At 39.0% G+C, this 17851-nt stretch overlaps 1 protein-coding gene across 1 annotated transcript in view; it reads right to left on the reverse strand.

Moving 5' to 3' along the window:
- Positions 1-15036, reverse strand: part of SHISAL2B (shisa like 2B) — a 19076-nt gene extending 4040 nt beyond the window's left edge. Inside the window, exons 1-2 of the mRNA XM_007445643.1 lie at positions 14709-15036; positions 10427-10584 (exon numbers count right to left, since the gene is read on the reverse strand). Of these exons, the coding sequence (XP_007445705.1) occupies positions 10427-10584; positions 14709-14899 (349 nt within the window). The 5' untranslated portion in view covers positions 14900-15036. The remainder of the gene's footprint in view (positions 1-10426; positions 10585-14708) is intronic.
- Positions 15037-17851: the final 2815 nt, after the last annotated feature.

Below are 17851 nucleotides of genomic sequence, written 5' to 3' on the forward strand. Positions count from 1 at the left end.
AGGGAAAGCTAGCATGAAAATTTGATGACCTGATAAATTCTTGACTGTTATTTGCAAAGTAATCTTTAAAATATATATGGATTCAAATTTAACTACTAAATACTTAAGTAATGGTATATATATATATATATATATATATATATATATATATATATATATATATATAGAGAGAGAGAGAGAGAGAGAGAGAGAGAGAGAGAGAGACCCTTGAAGCTATTTTCCTTATATAACATTTGTAATATTTGAAAAACAAAATGTTTGTAGGCTTATTTTTATTGGTTCAGTATCATTTGTACTCTCCGGTATCACAGCAGGTAAAGGTAAAAGACCAAGGATTTAAGATGTAAATTAGTTTCATATTATCTGGGCAGAATTTGTATCGTATACAAGCATTTCTTTTCTTTTTTTATTGAAGTATGGTTGATTTATATCATTAGTTTTAGGCATACAACATAATGATTCAATATTTTTATAGATTATACTCCATTTAAAGTTATAAATATTAGCTATATTCCCTATGCTGTACAATATATCCTTGTAGCTTATTTATTTTATACATAATAGTTTGTGCCTCTTAATCCTCTTCCCCTATCTTGCCCCTCTAGCATTTTTTTAAACATCTAAAATTTTTTTTTTTTTTTCGGTACGCGGGCCTCTCACTGCTGTGGCCTCTTCCGTTGCGGAGCACAGGCTCCGGACTCGCAGGCTCAGCGGCCATGGCTCACGGGCCCAGCCGCTCCGTGGCATGTGGGATCTTCCTGGACCGGGGCACGAACCCGTGTCCCCTGCATCGGCCGGCAGGCTCTCAACGTCTGCGCCACCAGGGAAGCCCAAACATCTAAAATTTTAACCTTTTATTTGAAGTCCTGGAAGTCTGAAGACTGTAACATTTGATTAATTCAAGTCCTTCATGTTTCCTAAGCTTTTTACATACTTAAATTCATAATATTCTAGTGAGACTTTCAAGGTGGTTTTTCTACCTTGTCACATACAGGGTTTTTTTTCTTTTTATGGGAGTTAAACTCAGGAAGTTATTTCCTCACTTAGTTTGGGGTTCTCTCTAAGAACCCCTTAGTCTGGGGTTCTCTCTTAAGCCATCTCTATTCTGACAGCTCTGGTTTCCATTATGCGTTTTTCTGGAAACAACTGAAAGAGTTTAACCTGTCTACTGCCCTCTGAGATTTAAAGGCTTGCAAAATACATTCCAGTATTCTATCAGTAGATTTTCCTTCAACTAGGACTTGTAAAACCCCCCATTCCCCAGCTCTGATTCATTATTTCCTTGACTACTGGATCCTTCTAACCAGTGCAGGTACAAAGGTCATTTCTTAGATTGGCTTCTTAAGACAATGCAGTTCCCCTAACCAAACTGATTTGCTACAGGAACAAGAAAAGATTTGATATAAACACCATACTGACACCATTTGAAGCAGGAGCTTTGATGAGCAAGTCAACACCCTGGTGTTCCCTCTCCTCCTGCAGCTTATAAAGTCCAAACGTGCTTTCAATGTATATCCCTCTGGTAAGTTAGAATAATTGGGCATATTATGGAAAAAACAATTGCTGTAAGTGGGCTGTGCTGTAGTGATATCAGAGTCCAGCTAACTGCATCCCTTTGGAATGATTTTAAAAGAGAGAAGAGGAAAAGTCTCAGCAACCTCACCTTTTCCTAGTTTTCCTTTAATAAATAGAAACTAATTTCTTATCCAACAGAGTAGAGATAAAACCAGCTGCCTCTTCTGTCACGAGGTTACAACATGGATTAAATTTTAAACAAGAAATCTGTTATACCATTGAGCTCTTAAGGGATTTGTTACATATAAAGGGTTTTTTTAATTTAATTTTTCCTTTTCTTTACCTGAGTGCAGACTGGGAAGATCCAACATCACTGTGCTTTCCTGGGTTGACATTAGTTGCTCTTTCTGCTGCTACTGTCCCATTTTTATTCTTTTCTTCAGTCTGGTCATCATATGTAAATCTCAACCTTCCTTTAATCCTATACCTCTCAGCCTGGCATTTAACTTAAAGCTTTGGCCTTTGCCAAAATTTAAATGCAATTCATCAAGCAAATAAAATTCGCCATTTAAATCAAATGCATCAAACAAAATCCGCCTATCCTCATCACAAACTAGGCCAATATATTTTTTCTATAATAGTTAAATTTTACATTCCTTTTCAGAAGCATTCCTCAGGGACCCATTTATCCTATAAATCTTCTATGAACTCTGCTCTTACCTGCCATTTCAAAATATCAAAAGAATGCTGGGCCCTCTGCAGGTCTCATCTCCTGGCTATGTGGCAGAACGGTAATTAAGCTTTTCTGCCATTATCTACCTGTGTCCTTCTAGCTTCTGCATTACCTATCTGCTGCCGAACAGCAGCTTCAATGACTAATCAGCTGGCTCACTTTAGTATTTAGTAGAAAACTACACATCCCACTCATCCTGCATTTCTTTCTAGTGGAAACAAGCAATCCTAAATTTGCACCCTAAAAGTGTTCTTTATTTACTACAGGGCATTTTCCCTTTAAATTTAATACAATGCAAAGAACTGGATCTGAGGTAAATGGTGAAGTGAGCAAAACTTGCCTACTGACCTCCTGACCTATTGACTTCTCCCTTCTTCAATGCCCTGCCTTCCCCTTGAGGATACACAGGTATCTCGTGTAAATACAGTTAAAAATTCATTGTGAAAGTTAGAATCTTAGACTTGCCCTTTTGCTTTGCCCATCCATCAAGGAATGAAGGCAGTTCTCTCCAGAAATGTTTTTCCTACCCTGTTTTTTCCACAATTGGACATTTTTTTTCTTTTCTGCATTGTTAAATTCAACTATAGATGACTAACATAGCTCACAAAGGAATTTAGCTGATATTTTAAATGCTTTAAATGAATTTTCACAATGAGAGACTGGCTTCTATTTTGCTTTTTGGTTCCAGCATCAGCCAGCATTGCCTAACCCTGCTCCCTGAGGAGGACTCACAAATGCTAAAAGTAGCAGGAGCTCTGCTGAGCAATTTGGTTTTCTACATTCTAGAAACAAAAAGAGTTGTAGGAAATTCCAGACTCATTATTTTCAGTAGAAAGGCCCCTTTAGGAGACACAAGTGACCTTTTCTGCCATTGAGTTCAAATTACCCCATCTTCTACTAAGATCTCAGTGAGTTTTTAAAGCCTCTCTGAAACAAAGAATGGCATTTAAAAATAATGTGGCAGCGTAATTAATAAATGTTTTGAGTAGAATTTGGTTGAAGCAATGTTAAGGCTACTAAGAAAAATAGCTCCCAAAGTTATCTATAAATTTAGTACAAAACCCATCAAAATGCCACTTGATTTTTAAAAATTTGACAGTGTGATTCAGAAGTTTATTTGGAATACTGAAACAAGAGTAGCTAAGAAACTTTGAAAAAGAAGCATAATGGGAAGGAAGAGAAAGTCTTCCCTAATTAGATATTAAAATAAATTATATAGCTACAATAGTTTTTAAAGTATATTATTGGCTTAAGAATAAACAAAGTGATAAATTTAACAGAACAGAAAGTCTAAAAACAGATCCCAGTATATAAGAATTTAGTTGATGACAAAGGTGCCATTTTAAATTGGCAAGAAAAAAAGGATAGATTTCCCAATAAATATTTAGACAATTGGCTCATTATTTGTAAAATAAAAATAAAGGCAGATCCCTACCTCACACTTCACACAAAAATTTTAATTCCAGGATTATTAAAGATTTAAATGTTAAAAAACAAGTGAATGTATGTATTGTATTAGAAGAAAATATAGGTGAATATCTTTATATCTTAGAGTGAGGTAAGAACTTTCTAAGTATGAAATTAAAGGAAGAAATCACAAAAGGAGAATCTTCTACAGTTGAAAAATTGTCACATAAAATTAAAAAGGGAACAACTATGAAAAATACTTGCAATATATGTGAGAAAGAATTTAGTTACTGTATGGAAAGTTCCTATAAAGCAATGAAAAATGAACACTCCCATAGAAAAATGTGTATAAGATATGAGCAACAATATACCACAAAGACAATGACAAATAAAAATGAAAATGTCCACCCTTGCTCCTAATTAGATAAATTTAAAATAAAACACTGTATTGTTTCCCTCAGTGAAATTAGTAAGATATATACCTTTTGAAATAAAAATACTCATGAAATAGTACTTTTCTGGAGGACAGTTAGCAATTTGTATCCAAAGACTTTTATATGTACCAAATCTTTGGTCAGCAATTCCATTCCTAGGGATTTATGCTAGGAAAATACTTCAGTGTTCAATGCTTGTGTGTAATAGAAAAAATGGAAGCTAGTTCAAAGTCAATAATTTAATAAAATATGATATACCCAGACTGGTTTCTATACACCATTCCAACTAAAAGGGCAACTTCTTGGAGACTTGGAAAAATGGCAGATTTCAGGGCTGGAACAGGAAAAGCACAGGCTGCTCGAGAACATTTTGTGACAGAGAGCAAAAAAAAATGCTCAAAAAATGATGGACATATTTCAAAAGGATATAGGACCCAATTTAAAGGGGCTCCCACAGGCCAAGTCTGAGATAATTTAAGAATCAATAAATGATGATAGTAATAGACTATTTTAGAATAAAGAATCAGTCCATACTGATATTAATAAATTAATTAATAGGTAAATAGGGGGAAAGAGAAAGCTCTTCCTTGTAGTAAAATAACAACTAATAAACACAGAAGGAATGATGAGGTTAGAAAATCACTATTTCATAGCTATCATAATAATAATTCTAAAATTATCTTGAAATTTTGAATGAAAACATTCAGTCAAGAGCCATCAATGGGTGTGTGAAAGCTGGAGGAGGAACAGGATTTTTTCATACCTCCCAACAAATTACTTAGTAATGGCAAAAGGAAAAATAGTGACTTTGCATATTCAGATATATATATATATATATATATATATATATCTGACTCACTTTGCTGTACAGCCAGAAACTAACACAACATTGTAAATCAACTGTACTTAATTGAAAAAAAAGAAAGGTAAAAGGATGATTTAAAATAAAAATAAGTTTCAAAAAACAAAAGACTAAAGAAATATGATAACTAATTACAAGACGTAACTCTGGACTAGATCATAGATAAGAAAAAAATAGCTATTTAAGGATATTGGAAAATTTTAATTTGAACTGCAGATTAGATAATATTACTATATCACTGTTACATTTCCTGATTTTGATAAATGTAATTACGTAGGGAAAAAAAATCCTTGTTCCTAAGAAACACATACTGAAATATTTATGGTTAAAAAGCATGATATCTGCAAATTATTTTCAAATGGTTCAGAAAATATACATCAAAAGAAAGTCAATTTTGAAAAAAGTGAGGTAAAATATTAACAATTAGTAAATCTGGGAAAAGGTATACAACCTTTTCTATACTTTTCTTGCAACTTTTCTGGAAGTGTGAACTATGTCAAAATAAAAGAATAAAAATTCATAGCACTCCATCAAAGTAATAAAATGTAATCATTAAAAGTGGTGTTTATTTATTGGCAAGCGATGATGTCGTTGTTCAGCGAAAAAAGAAAAGCTGTTATAGGATTCATTTTTTCCCCCATTTTGTTATATATACATGTATCTATAGATACACAGAAAAAAATCCATGAAGGATATTCACCGTGATGTTAATATCTGTTATCTCTGTGTGGTGGGATCATGGATGAAGTTATTTGTTTATTTGTTTTTCTATATTTTCTAATTTTCCTAAAATGAAAGTGAATTAAGGGAAAGGTTTTCTTTCCAGGGCTGTAAGGGTGTCTTCTAAGAAGAAATATAGTAGACTATTCTGAACGGTCCAAGTCCCATTTTGCTCACAGGCAGAACAAACAATTGTATACACAATCGTCAAATTTGCTTGCTTTTGGGCTTCCCTGGTGGCGCAGTGGTTGAGAGTCCGCCTGCCGATGCAGGGGACGCGGGTTCGTGTCCCGGTCTGGGAAGATCCCACATGCCGCGGAGCGGCTGGGTCCGTGAGCCATGGCCGCTGAGCCTGCGCGTCCGGAGCCTGTGCTCCGCAACGGGAGAGACAACAACAGTGAGAGGCCTACGTACCACAAAAAAAAAAAAAAAAAAATTTGCTTGCTTTCCCAGTATTCTATATATAATTTATGCTTTTCTCCTAGACAACCTGTGCCTTACTGCTGATTTGCTTACCCTTTTCCATTTATATTGCCTGCCTTTGCAAAAGAGACTACCAAATAATAGATAATTGGAGTTGTCTATTATTCCCATACAACAATATTATTTTATTTGTGTCAAGCAGCTCTACTCTCTGCCCTTCTCATTTTCATCAAAAACTCTGCTTCTAAGAATCCTCTCGATTCTCCACCCCTCTCCACAACCCTAGGGTGTCAATGGATACTCAAAACCGCAGGAGGAATATATTTTATCTTCTTGGAGCATCAGTTTTACTCAGAAATGGAAAGGATATAATGTTATTATTAGAGTAAAATAAGTCATTATATTAGCAATCAAATTAAAAATTCCCATAATTTAAAAAATATAATGGGCAACTTCACAAAATTTAAAGCTCACAAGCCAGGGCTTTCCATTCTAACCCTTGGAATTCTGGAGGTAAACATTCCTTTCTTATCTACCTTTAAGGATTCTCCAGTGGAAAAGTTTGGGAAGCAGGGATCTAAGACATTCATCCCTTTAATTGCTCCCCCATTAACCATTAATTCTTCCACATCTAATGAAATGAGCCCTCGCCCCAGGAGTGTCTACTCAGAAAGATGCCCTTCACACAGCCATCTTCTGCTCAGAACTGTTTGTCCAATACAGTACAATTTACAAACCACGGTATTCTTTTAAACATTGGCATTTTATACAGGCGTAACTCAAAACACAAAAGTTAAAAAGAAAGAAAATGATTATGGAACACAATGTAAAGACCGATCAGTTGCTTAGCAATAGAACCTCTGTACAAAGTGAGCCCTGGAGGTAGCCCAATTAAACTCTACAGGCACTACCAGAGACCTGCTATTTTCAGGATCAATTCAAAATGTATAAAGTCTTAAACGGTATACATTAAAAATAATGAACCCCAATAGAATAAAGGTACATGAAAGAAAAATCTTGGCAAAATAGTCTAAGATTAGACTATTTTAGACTTAGACTATTGTTAAAAAAACAAAATTCAGCTGAGTGAATTTGAAGACCTAGTTGGCTTTATCCAACGACTTGTGAATTGGACAGCATCCCATCTAACAAGTAGAAAGGGGCTCTGAGAAGATGTAGGAAATGAAGAGTCTTATAGGCAGAAGGGGATAGGACAAGGAAGTCAAAAACAAAAGAAAGGATTTTTTTCAGGCAGATCACCTTCCTTTAGGGGAGGGGCAGGGGTCTATCCTGAAGATTACCTTACTAGTGTTGATCAGGAAATTCCAGACGGATAGGTTTAAAATTTCACTCCTGGGAGAGGCTGAAACTGCAGTGAGGTAAGGTTTTGGTTTGCTGATGTGGGGCTTAGCACAAAGGGCTCCGTTTTGGGCCTGTTGTTTCTTCTTTAATGCTACTGTCATTTACAGAAACAAAAAAGTCCAGTGCCTTAAGTCAGTTTTAGTATGTGCACAAAAACACGTTTCCCTTTAGGCCATTCAAATTGCCTATAATGAAAAAAGTCTCAATTCTAAAAATTAAAATAATGGGAGGCTGACTCTTAAGAACAGAAAGTTTTCAAAGAAAGGAGTGGTAACTGGTGAAACCAATTTTCCTCCAATGTAATTTTACTTGCTTAATTATTACACAAACATAATGTTCCTAACCTTTAAGGCATTCCTTAAGTGGAATAAAGGCTTGTTTTCTCACTAGCTAGAACACTGACATTTATCCCTAGGGGGGAGAATCACTGGAATGAAGCATGCATATTTAACAATAGGCACAGCAATGGTTTTTAATTATCACTTTGAAGGGTCGCTTTCAAATATGAACCGTTTTCTCTTCCTATTCCAGGTGACATTTGGATTACCTATTTTGTGTTCTGCTCTCCACTATGTCTTATTTGGTTAATGTCAACCAAAGGGCCCCAAATCATCTAATTTGAAAGCAACAGAAGGCAATGATCATATAAAATTCTGTCTTACCAAGAGTAAGCACTCAGGAAAGGTGTATTGAATTAATTTGCTGACTTGATAAACATAGTGTTTTTCAGAGGGCCAGAGTGGGGATATTTCATTGTAAGAAAGTAGCCTCAACTAACTACATAGGAAGTGCACTAATGGATCTCCTGAGCTAAAGAACCATAAGACTACAAAGACTTGAGTCAACAAGCCAACTAATTCTGTTGCTGGGCTCTCAGATCCAGCTTGGAGGCAGTCCCTGAGATAGATCAGGAAAAATATCAGGAAAAATAATCAATTTTTATTTAGCACACTGCATTGTATAGAGGAGGCACTCAGTGAATGTTTGATGACTATAATGGTGACAATAAACATGCTCCTTTTATCACCTACGACAGAGGTGCAGTGCTACTTCATTCAATTCATTCAACAAACATTTGTTGTGTTCTAAGCACTAGAGGAACAGTAGTGAGCAAACAAGACAAAAATTTCTACTTTCCTGGAACTTACTTTCTAGTTGGAGTAGAGAAAAATTGGACAACAGGTAAGTAAAATATATAGTTGATTAGTGGTAAGTGCTTAGGAGAAAAGTAAAGCAGGAAGAAGGCATGAAATGTTGAAGTTAAAGATGCAGATTGAGTGACCAGGGAAGAACTCCCTGGGAAGGTGACTTTTAGTAAAGATTTAAAGAAAGTGAAAGTGAGGGAAAAACATTCCAGACAATGGGCACAGCATGTGCAAAGGCCCTGAGGCAGGAATTTCAAGGAACAGCAAAGAGGCATAAGATGCTAGAAATAAAGGTGTAAAGGGCAGACCACAAAAGCCCCCATAGTTCACATTTAGAACTCCATATCTATTGAAAGATGGGAAGCAATTAGGGTTTTGACCAGAGTAGTGACCTGACCTGACTTAGGTTTTACCAGGCTCACTCTGGCTTCTCTGTGGAGAGTAGACAGCAGGGGAGCAAGGGCAGGGCAGGAAGAGGAGATATTTGTTTTAAAATGCAGAGTCTGGAGTTTTAACAAACTCCCTAAGTGATTCTTACACACAATAAAATTTAAGAACTGATACTTTGAATTATCTAGGCAGTTGAGACAAAAATTGATTTTGCTTTTTGATTATTTGATAATCACTAATCTACTGCTTCATTTTGCCTGTGGAGAAACAGAGTCTAAGCCATCAGACTAAATTCAGCCAACAACTGGTCAATTCGGCCATGTACTCTCCAAACAGTACTTTGGAAAAAGAACTCCAAAGGGATCTTGGCTTCTTGCTTTGTGATACAGGGCACCCTCTGAGATCTCTACAGAGAAGAAAGCTAGAGCTAAAGTAATCATGCGGTGCTGATGTATTTGAGAAGATTGCAGAGCATGTACTCCATAAACATGTTTCTGGATTCAGCTAAAATGGAGCATATAGGAAGGAAATTTTCTAAATTTTTTGGAAGAAAGTTTTTCACTTTCTTTTTAAATAGAAGTTAGTGAGCACCTGTGTCTTATTCTAAACATATATATCTGTAATATAGAGATTCTAAATTTTTATTAAAAATATATTCAAAATATGTGTATCTAAATAAAATTCATGATCACTACTTTTAAAATATACTAATAGAAATTTATATTCACAAAAAAATTTAACAATTCTTTCTGTTTCTTAATGATAATAAGTAGTATGTGTAGCACATTATAATTAAGATAACAAAGAGACTCAGTTCTGAAAACCTTACATAAACATTTCTACTTTATACTTGCACTACACACACAAACACACACACACATACCTGTATAGCGTAACTAGTTTGTGATCTATTCAAGGACAAAGATTGACTTCTATTTATTCTTTAGTTTCTTTTATATGACTCTGAATTACTTAATACACCTCCTCTGAATTCTGCATACCATAGGCACACAGGTAATGCCTAACTGACTACTGACTAACCAATCTAGAGCAATGCAACACTGACAATTAATTATCGGATATTTTGTTCCTCTATCTATTTGACTTTTTTGGCTCCATCAAAAACAAAATTTAAAAATTCCAAGAGGATACAACCTTTAAAACTGAGAGACACATAAATAAAGTGGATTTACTGGATCAGTGTATTATTTTTTCATGAGAATATTTACATCCTGCCACTATTTTTCCTTGGGCATAATCCCTCTAAGGTATTTCATCATTAAAACCTAATTTAATGTGAATTTTTATAAAGACATATAATAAACTGAATTTTTAAAAAGCATTCATTGCTAACAGAATGATCTGTCACCCAGGCACAGGTTATTATTTTGAACAGAGTACAGGTAATTGGTTACAAATAACGGTTACTGATTACCTTCTTGAGTAGAAGTAGCCTCTAGGTGTTGAAGTTTAAGGCCAGTGTCTAATCTTTGAGGCTTTGTATACAGAAATAAGTAGCAAAGAACACAGACGCTGATGACAAAGGCAAGTAAAACAAGGGCAGCAATTCCCAGTCCAATCAGAGCGCCAATGCTGAGGAAAACAGAAAAAACACTGTGACTGTCACACAAACTTGTTTGCACATAAAATAAAGGTTTAAGTATTGTTAATACTTGCTTCAGTCATTCATACCAAATTATGTTTTATTATAAACAGTATATGATTGAAATCTACGGCTCACCTTTTTCTACCATCAAATTCTTATGATATTTCTCTATACATTTATATGTTAATATTGGTATAGAATGCCATGTGAATTCATATTACAGTAAAAGGTCACATGATTCTCTAGGGATGGTTCAAAAACATTTCTATCAGATAAACCTCTATTATTAATATATTTTAGGAGGAAAGATTAGGTTCACCAATAAAAGATGAATAGAAAGATATCTACCTCTGCAAAAACAGTGAAACAAATGTTTACTGGAAGTGTAGAACTTTTATTCTGGAGACATGTATGGGAGTTATCATGTATTAATATACAAAACCACAACCATTACAAGAGAGGAGAAGAAAGTTTAATTAAAGGAAAGCAATGTTTATGAAATTTATATAAAGTTCATGTTCAATCTGAATTTTTCCTTTCTAAAAGAGCATAACACCAATGGCTTCTAGCATTTAGGAAGAAACCCTTGTACTTTTCTCTAAAAATACAGTGTAAATATGATATTATTTGCACTAAATTTGTAACAATTCCTTCTGATACAGTTATCTATAAGTCTAATCACTTGAGAAATAATACAATTTTCACAAACCTGTGAACTTATTTTTAAATGGGAAAAGAAGTTTGGAAAAAAGAAAATTATCTTGCCAAACTAATATGAAAACATATGTACTTTACTTTCATGAGCAATATGTATGTGTGGGTATGTAAATACTTAAAATTAGATTTTAAGCTGCTCAAGAGCAGATACTTCTGTTGACTTTCCCACAGTCATGTGCATACTTATTAAAAGTGTTTAATAGAGTATTTAGCTTGTAATTAATGTTTCATAAATGGAAATAAATGATAATTGACTGGTGATTGATCCATTAGTAGTCAATGAAAAGTAATCATCATTGAAAAGTAACAATCATTGAAATGATCACTGAAAAGTAGTGATCTTTTTCTTCATTATTTTCCTGTCTTGCCTTTCAGCTTCTGCTATTTCCCAGACATGAGGGTGCGAACAAATGTGACATGCCGAAAGTGAGGGAAGGGAGAATTTGACCAGGGGTGCTAGGTGTGTCTTCCTGGGAGGAAGAACAAAATTAAAAGTGAGGGGCTAAGCTCATCCTACTTATCCTAATTTAAGGAGATAAAGCCCCCTTGCAATTTAGAGATTGCCTCCTGAGCCAGACATGGGAGCAGACTTCAAAAGATTCTTGTGCTTGTTAATTACTATCAGCCCAGTTCCCCTAGCCCTGCACAGAAGTGAAGACTGGGTAATTTTCTGGCTAGAGTCAGTATATAGTTGCATATTTAAATTGGAGTTTGCCCTCCCTCACTTGATGCCGTCTCTTCCAAGGGGTAGACTCCCTGGCTCTGGCAACTCCTCTTTCATGCTTGTTTGCACCAAAGCTGACTTTTGTACATCATATGTGTAGGGAGGGTTAGGACTGCACAGACACGTGGGAACATAATCCATTTAATATTTATTATCTGCTTCATAAAGCAGCTAGGAGGCCAGACATCTGGAAAGATTCCTGAAATGAGAACCCGGTTATTAAAAACATCTTCAAAGTGAAAAAGTAATTTAGTCAATTAAAAGTAAAATTGTCAACTTAATTAAATTCAGTGTATGTATTACAGACTTTACATGTACACAGTTTAAAAACCAGGCCACATGATTGGAAGGAAAAACAAAAACAAAGCATGTCACTTCTTCCTGTTATAAAAGGATGTTCTTCATAATCCTGACAAACTGTTTCACTGTCATAGTTCCACTTTATTGAAATGTTGCTTTATGCATGCAAAACTCTAGATAAAGATGGAGCTCTGGGAATCTCCTAAAATTTTCATTTCAACAAATAACTTATTGAACTCAAGCGTAGCCCTGTGCAACACACATTATTTTCCTAGGTCCTGAAAAAGGTTTCCAAAGGAAACCCTTAGAGGTTAGGGATTTATAAGAGGAGAAGAGATGGGAGTGGGCCAGACACAGAAAAGGGAGAATTATGCTTTCCTCACAGCAGCATAGGGCAGTTTGCTTTGCAGTCCCTGAGAGAGGGTCTGTAGCTGCTGTCACATTAATGAATTCTCCTACTTAGCAACTTCATTCACCTGGAGGTACCATACCTGTGCCTTTCTGCAGTGGCTGCAGAATCTCAGAACAAATGCTAATGACTTCTGGGATATTTTTCACAGTTGGACTATTTTAAATTAGGGGAGAGAGCAAAGAATATGAGGGAAATGAAGTTCTAAATTTTTACCTTCCCGTTGTGTTCTCAGAGCTCAATAACTAAGGAAGAACCCCAGGTGGGTTTTTTTTTTTAACATCTTTATTGGAGTATGATTGATTTACAATGGTGTGCTAGTTTCTGCTTTATAACAAAGTGAATCAGCTATACATATACATATAGAAACCCAGGTTTAACATTGCCAACTGATGCCATCTGTTGAAATGATTTTTATATTTCCCAGGAACTGAGCTGCATTGTCAATGCTAAATGAAGACCCCAGCAAGCTGTTCATTCCTTTGTGCCCTCATAAACCTTAGGAAGGTTTTCTATCCTCTGCTGCTCGTCACTTTGGAACTATTCAGGGACCTGAGAATCCCAGGCACTTTTCCAATTGAGTTTGACTTAAGAGTTGCCAGTCTCTCATGGAGGTGCTGCCACCATTATTAACACCTCCAAAGACTCAGAGCTAGGTTACTATGTTATTTTCCAAAAGGCCGGCTAATATGCCAGCGCAATACAACTTGCTTCCCCAAGTAATAAGGATAAATTGTCATCATTTCCTGTTCTGGCATGATACAACTTTGTTAGTTGAACTTGTTGGTAAGTAGGCACTCCTTTTGAGATTTTTTTGAAGCTTGCAGTGTGCAAAAAAATGACTTTACTGCTCTAAGAAATAACATTTAAAGTCATTTGCTGTAGACTTGACATGTGTGCTAAGTCTGGACCGTGCTAGGAGATTGGGAGAACTAATACTCTTCTTACTTAGCAGAGTTAGCCTCTCTCTCTCTCCCAGACATAAGCTAATTTGTAAGTAACAGTTTGAGGTGGGGTGGCAGTTCTTTCCTGTAACCCTGGCACCCCATTCATTCTCCAGGCAAAATGAAAGAATCAGGTTCTAAGTCTGCAATCCTTTGGAGTGGAGGGGGGAAAAAGCATTCCGTAATGAAAATATCTGTGTAAATACTAATTGGAATATGTTAAATTACCATCATAGGAAAAAGAGGCAAGAAAGACACCACCTTTGAAAGTCTCTTCACTTTCCAGCAATGGCCAAAGAGCTCAGGTGTTGAGAAAGCGGGTGTCCTGCAAAGGTTCAACGGAGTGTGTAATCACAGCAACTGAAACTCTTCCTCTCTGTGGGTCTCCACTTCTGTTTGGGGGTCAGTGTGAGATCAACTGAGAGGGCAAATTACACAGCCCTGTTGCCCGTGTGCGTTGAAACATACACACACACACACACCCTTTCTTGATACTTGAAAGGATACAGCCAATTCCTTCTCACCCGCAAAGAGGCTTAAAATACTCTGATCTTTGGTTAACGCGTTGAGTCTCAACGGAGCTCCTTTTCCATTCAAATGCACCAAATGCCCAAACAAATCAAAAAGAGAATTAAAACCTCCTCCTTAAGTTATGTGCTTGTCTTTCTCTGCCCGCAGAGCCGCAGGCCTCGGACTGGTGCCGGCGCGAGAGGGTGAAGAGTAGTCAGCTCCCGCCGGGCGGCCCTGCTTGCGCCCTGGGCGCAGAGCCCGCTCTCCCGCGCGCGCCTCGCCCGGGTACCCCGGCGTATTCACACTTCTGGCGCCACTGCCCGACCCTCGCTGGATGGGGGTGGCACCGAGTGGGTCCTCTGCAGGGCCCTCATCAGCCCTCGGAGGCTCCTGTCCCCCCGGGGGGATCCGAGCAGGTCGCAAGGACGCGGGCGACCTCCCTCCTCCCGGACGTGGCACGACTCGTCGCCTCCCCAGCCCCATGGCCGCCAGCCCCTGCCTACCCACCTGAGGCTCCACATGTAGCTGTGCTTGTAGGGGAAGTAGCTGCCCGGCTCACTGCAGCAGTACTTGAGGTCGGCGAAGCCGCAGCAGTAGATGAAGGTGGCCCCCTCGCCGCGCCGGGGACACTGGAAGGGCTCCACGAAGCTGCGGTTGAGGCTGTAGTAGCCGGAGCACACCCGGCTGGCCTCGCTCATCTCGGGCGGCTGCGGGCGGGGGCAAAAGCTAAGCCCGCGATCTGCCCTGGCTACACACGTCCCGCCCCGCCCGCGGAGCCCCCGGCCGTGCTCGCCTCTTGCGATGCCGGCTGACTGCCTGGGCGCGCCTCTTCTGCTCGCTCTCCTACCCTCGTCCCCATGGTGTCCGGTCGCTTTACACGCGCTTCTCCCTCCCGCTACTGAGCGGTCCTATTTGCCGATCTCCGGCCCTGTACCTTTTACTCCCTCTCCCTTCGTCTGCTTTCTTCACGTTCTCCTGACTTCTCTCCACTTTTCCTCAATTGACGGAGGCATCCCCAGCTCCATGCCAGGAAGAGATTCCCACCTGAAGGAGAACGGGAGGTGTGGTGTGGGACGTGTTTGCCATCTGAACGGATGCAGCCAGATTTGAAATTCCCTTTGCCCAGGGACAGGGCAGATGGGTTTCAGGCAAACGAGCAGGGCCGGGGAAGCAGAGTAGAGGGCAGAACAAAAAGCACTGAACTACCGGTGAGGGGCTGTTGAGAAGTAAGTACCCCTTCCTCTTCGAGAAGTATGTGGAAGACGTTAAAATCTGCCAATTTAAATATCAAAGACAAGAACAAAATTTTCTCCAAAAACTAGCCATGCATTCTGTATTCAGTTAACCTGAGAAAGGAAGGACCGGTTAGAGATTGAGGTAAAGAAACTGAGGACTTTCTGCACAGGTAGGCAGAAAGAGGAGGCAACGGAAGTCGGGAGAGAGAGAACTTCATCCTTTCAAAGCACTGCAGCAATTTCTCTTGTTCTCTTTTTGTTTGGTATTCTCACTTTAGTGATTCATTTTGTTGACCAAGTTTTTAAAAGTAACAATAGTAATGGATGCTTTTGTAATAAGTCAAACAATACTATGATGTGTAAAGAAGAAAATGTTAATAGCCGTAAGATAGGAGAGGAGGTGACTATAACATCCGTAAAATTTCTGAGATAGAACTTTATTCCTTCCTCTTCCTTTTCTGCTTCTTTGCTTCAGATGAGGGTTGATTGGATGCCAGAATCATGAATTTTACCCTACTGGGTGCTGTATATTTTTGTATTTGCATAAATATTCTTGAGCTTTGTTCTTGGATGCAGTTAAGTTACTTAGAGATGTTACTGGAAGGGGGAACCCTTCCGGGGCCTGAGAGAGGGCTCTGGTGCGTTTTAGAAACCTTTCCCGATCACATGGTGTACCATCCTCTGGGTTTCCCATGCATGTTTTAGCTGTAGGAAGATTCCCCTAAACATGGAGAGTTGGGGCCCATGGAATGTGTAGCATGCAATATTGCTTTAAAGGGTCTGCATTTGTTCACCCAACCTCACCAATCCTCTTGTCTAACACTTGGAAATGAATTGTCGGAGGAGAAAAACATACTGGCAAAGCAAAAGACTTTATTGGGAAGGGGCACCTGGGCGGAGAGCAGCGGGATAAGAGAACTCAGGAGAACTGTTCTGCCATGTGGCTTACAGTCTCAGGGTTTATGGTGGTGGGGTCAGCTTTCTGGGTGTCTCTGGTCAATCATCTTGCTTGTCCCCATATTTGGTACAATTCAAGGCCCTTCCTGATAGTGCACACATCTCTTAGCCAAGATGGATCCCAGCGTGAGGGTTTCTGGGAGGTTGGCAGGACATATTATGGTCTGGCGTCTCCTCCCTCCTCTTGGCCCTTCCCAAACTCTCCTGGTTAGTTTTTGGTGGCAGCACCCTGTTCCTTATTGGGACCTCCTGTTGGGGACAACTCATGCAAGTGGTTATTATGCCTGGCCAAGGCAGGCTGTTTCAGTCAATGGTTCCCTAACAGAAACTGTTGGATTCTTTCAGGTTTGATTTTTTTTTAATTTATTTAATTAATTAATTTATTTGGCTGCGTTGGGTCTTTGTTGCTGTGCGCGGGCTTTCTCTAGTTGTGGCAAGCGGGGGCTACTCTTCATTGCGGTGCGCGGGCTTCTCATTGCGGTGGCTTCTCTTGTTGCAGAGCACAGGCTCTAGGCACACGGGCTTCAGTAGTTGTGGCACGCGGGCTCAGTAGTTGTGGCTCGCGGGCTCTAGAGCGCAGGCTCAGCACCTGTGGCGCACGGGCTTAGTTGCTTTGTGGCATGTGGGATCTTCCCAGACCAGGGCTCGAACCTCTGTCTCCTGCATTGGCAGGCGGATTCTTAACCACTGTGCCACCAGGGAAGTCCCTTCAGGTTTGATTTTAAACTTTGTTAGGCAGGACCAGAGCAGACTTGAAGGCTAAATTGATGATTCTCTTCTTGTTATAGGAAGATGGGGCACAAGAGGATGGTCATGTCGCTGGTCTTTGGGTGAGTCCATGGGACAGACCGCCAAGTGAAGGTCCTTGGCTTCGCACGGGAAACAATTCAAGAGCGAGCCATAGCAAAGTGAAAGCAGTTTATTTGGAGAGATGTCTGTTTATTTAGACAGAATGCGGTCCCTCTCAAAAGGTGAGAGTGGCCCTGAAATATGGGGTGGTTAGATTTTATGGACTGGGTAATTTCATAGGCTAATGAGTGGGAGGATTATTCCAACTATTTTGGGAAAGGGGCAGGGATTTCCAGGAACTGGGCTACGGTCCAGCCCACTTTTTGGCCTTTTATGTCAGCCTTGGAACCATCATGGCCCCTGTGGGTAGGTCATTTAGATCCTAATGTATTACAATGAGTGTATAATGAGGCTCAATGTCTACTGGAAGCCAAATCTTCTGCCATCTTGGGCCTAGTAGGGTCTAACCAGTTTCTATTGTAACCTCAACGGCTATGTCATTCTTTTAAAGGTTGTGCCCTGCCCCCTTCCCTCCTATCTCATTCTGAATACTCTACTGGGTACCTTGTGAATTACAAGGCTTACCATTCTGACTAGTGGAAATAAACTATTCCAGGCCTTGTGAAGGCTCCAAGAAGTGTACCCTCTGATCCTTTTAGGTGGCTCTTT

The sequence above is a fragment of the Lipotes vexillifer genome, unplaced genomic scaffold, assembly GCF_000442215.2.
Source record: "Lipotes vexillifer unplaced genomic scaffold, Lipotes_vexillifer_v1.1 scaffold563, whole genome shotgun sequence".
Taxonomy (NCBI): domain Eukaryota; kingdom Metazoa; phylum Chordata; class Mammalia; order Artiodactyla; family Lipotidae; genus Lipotes; species Lipotes vexillifer.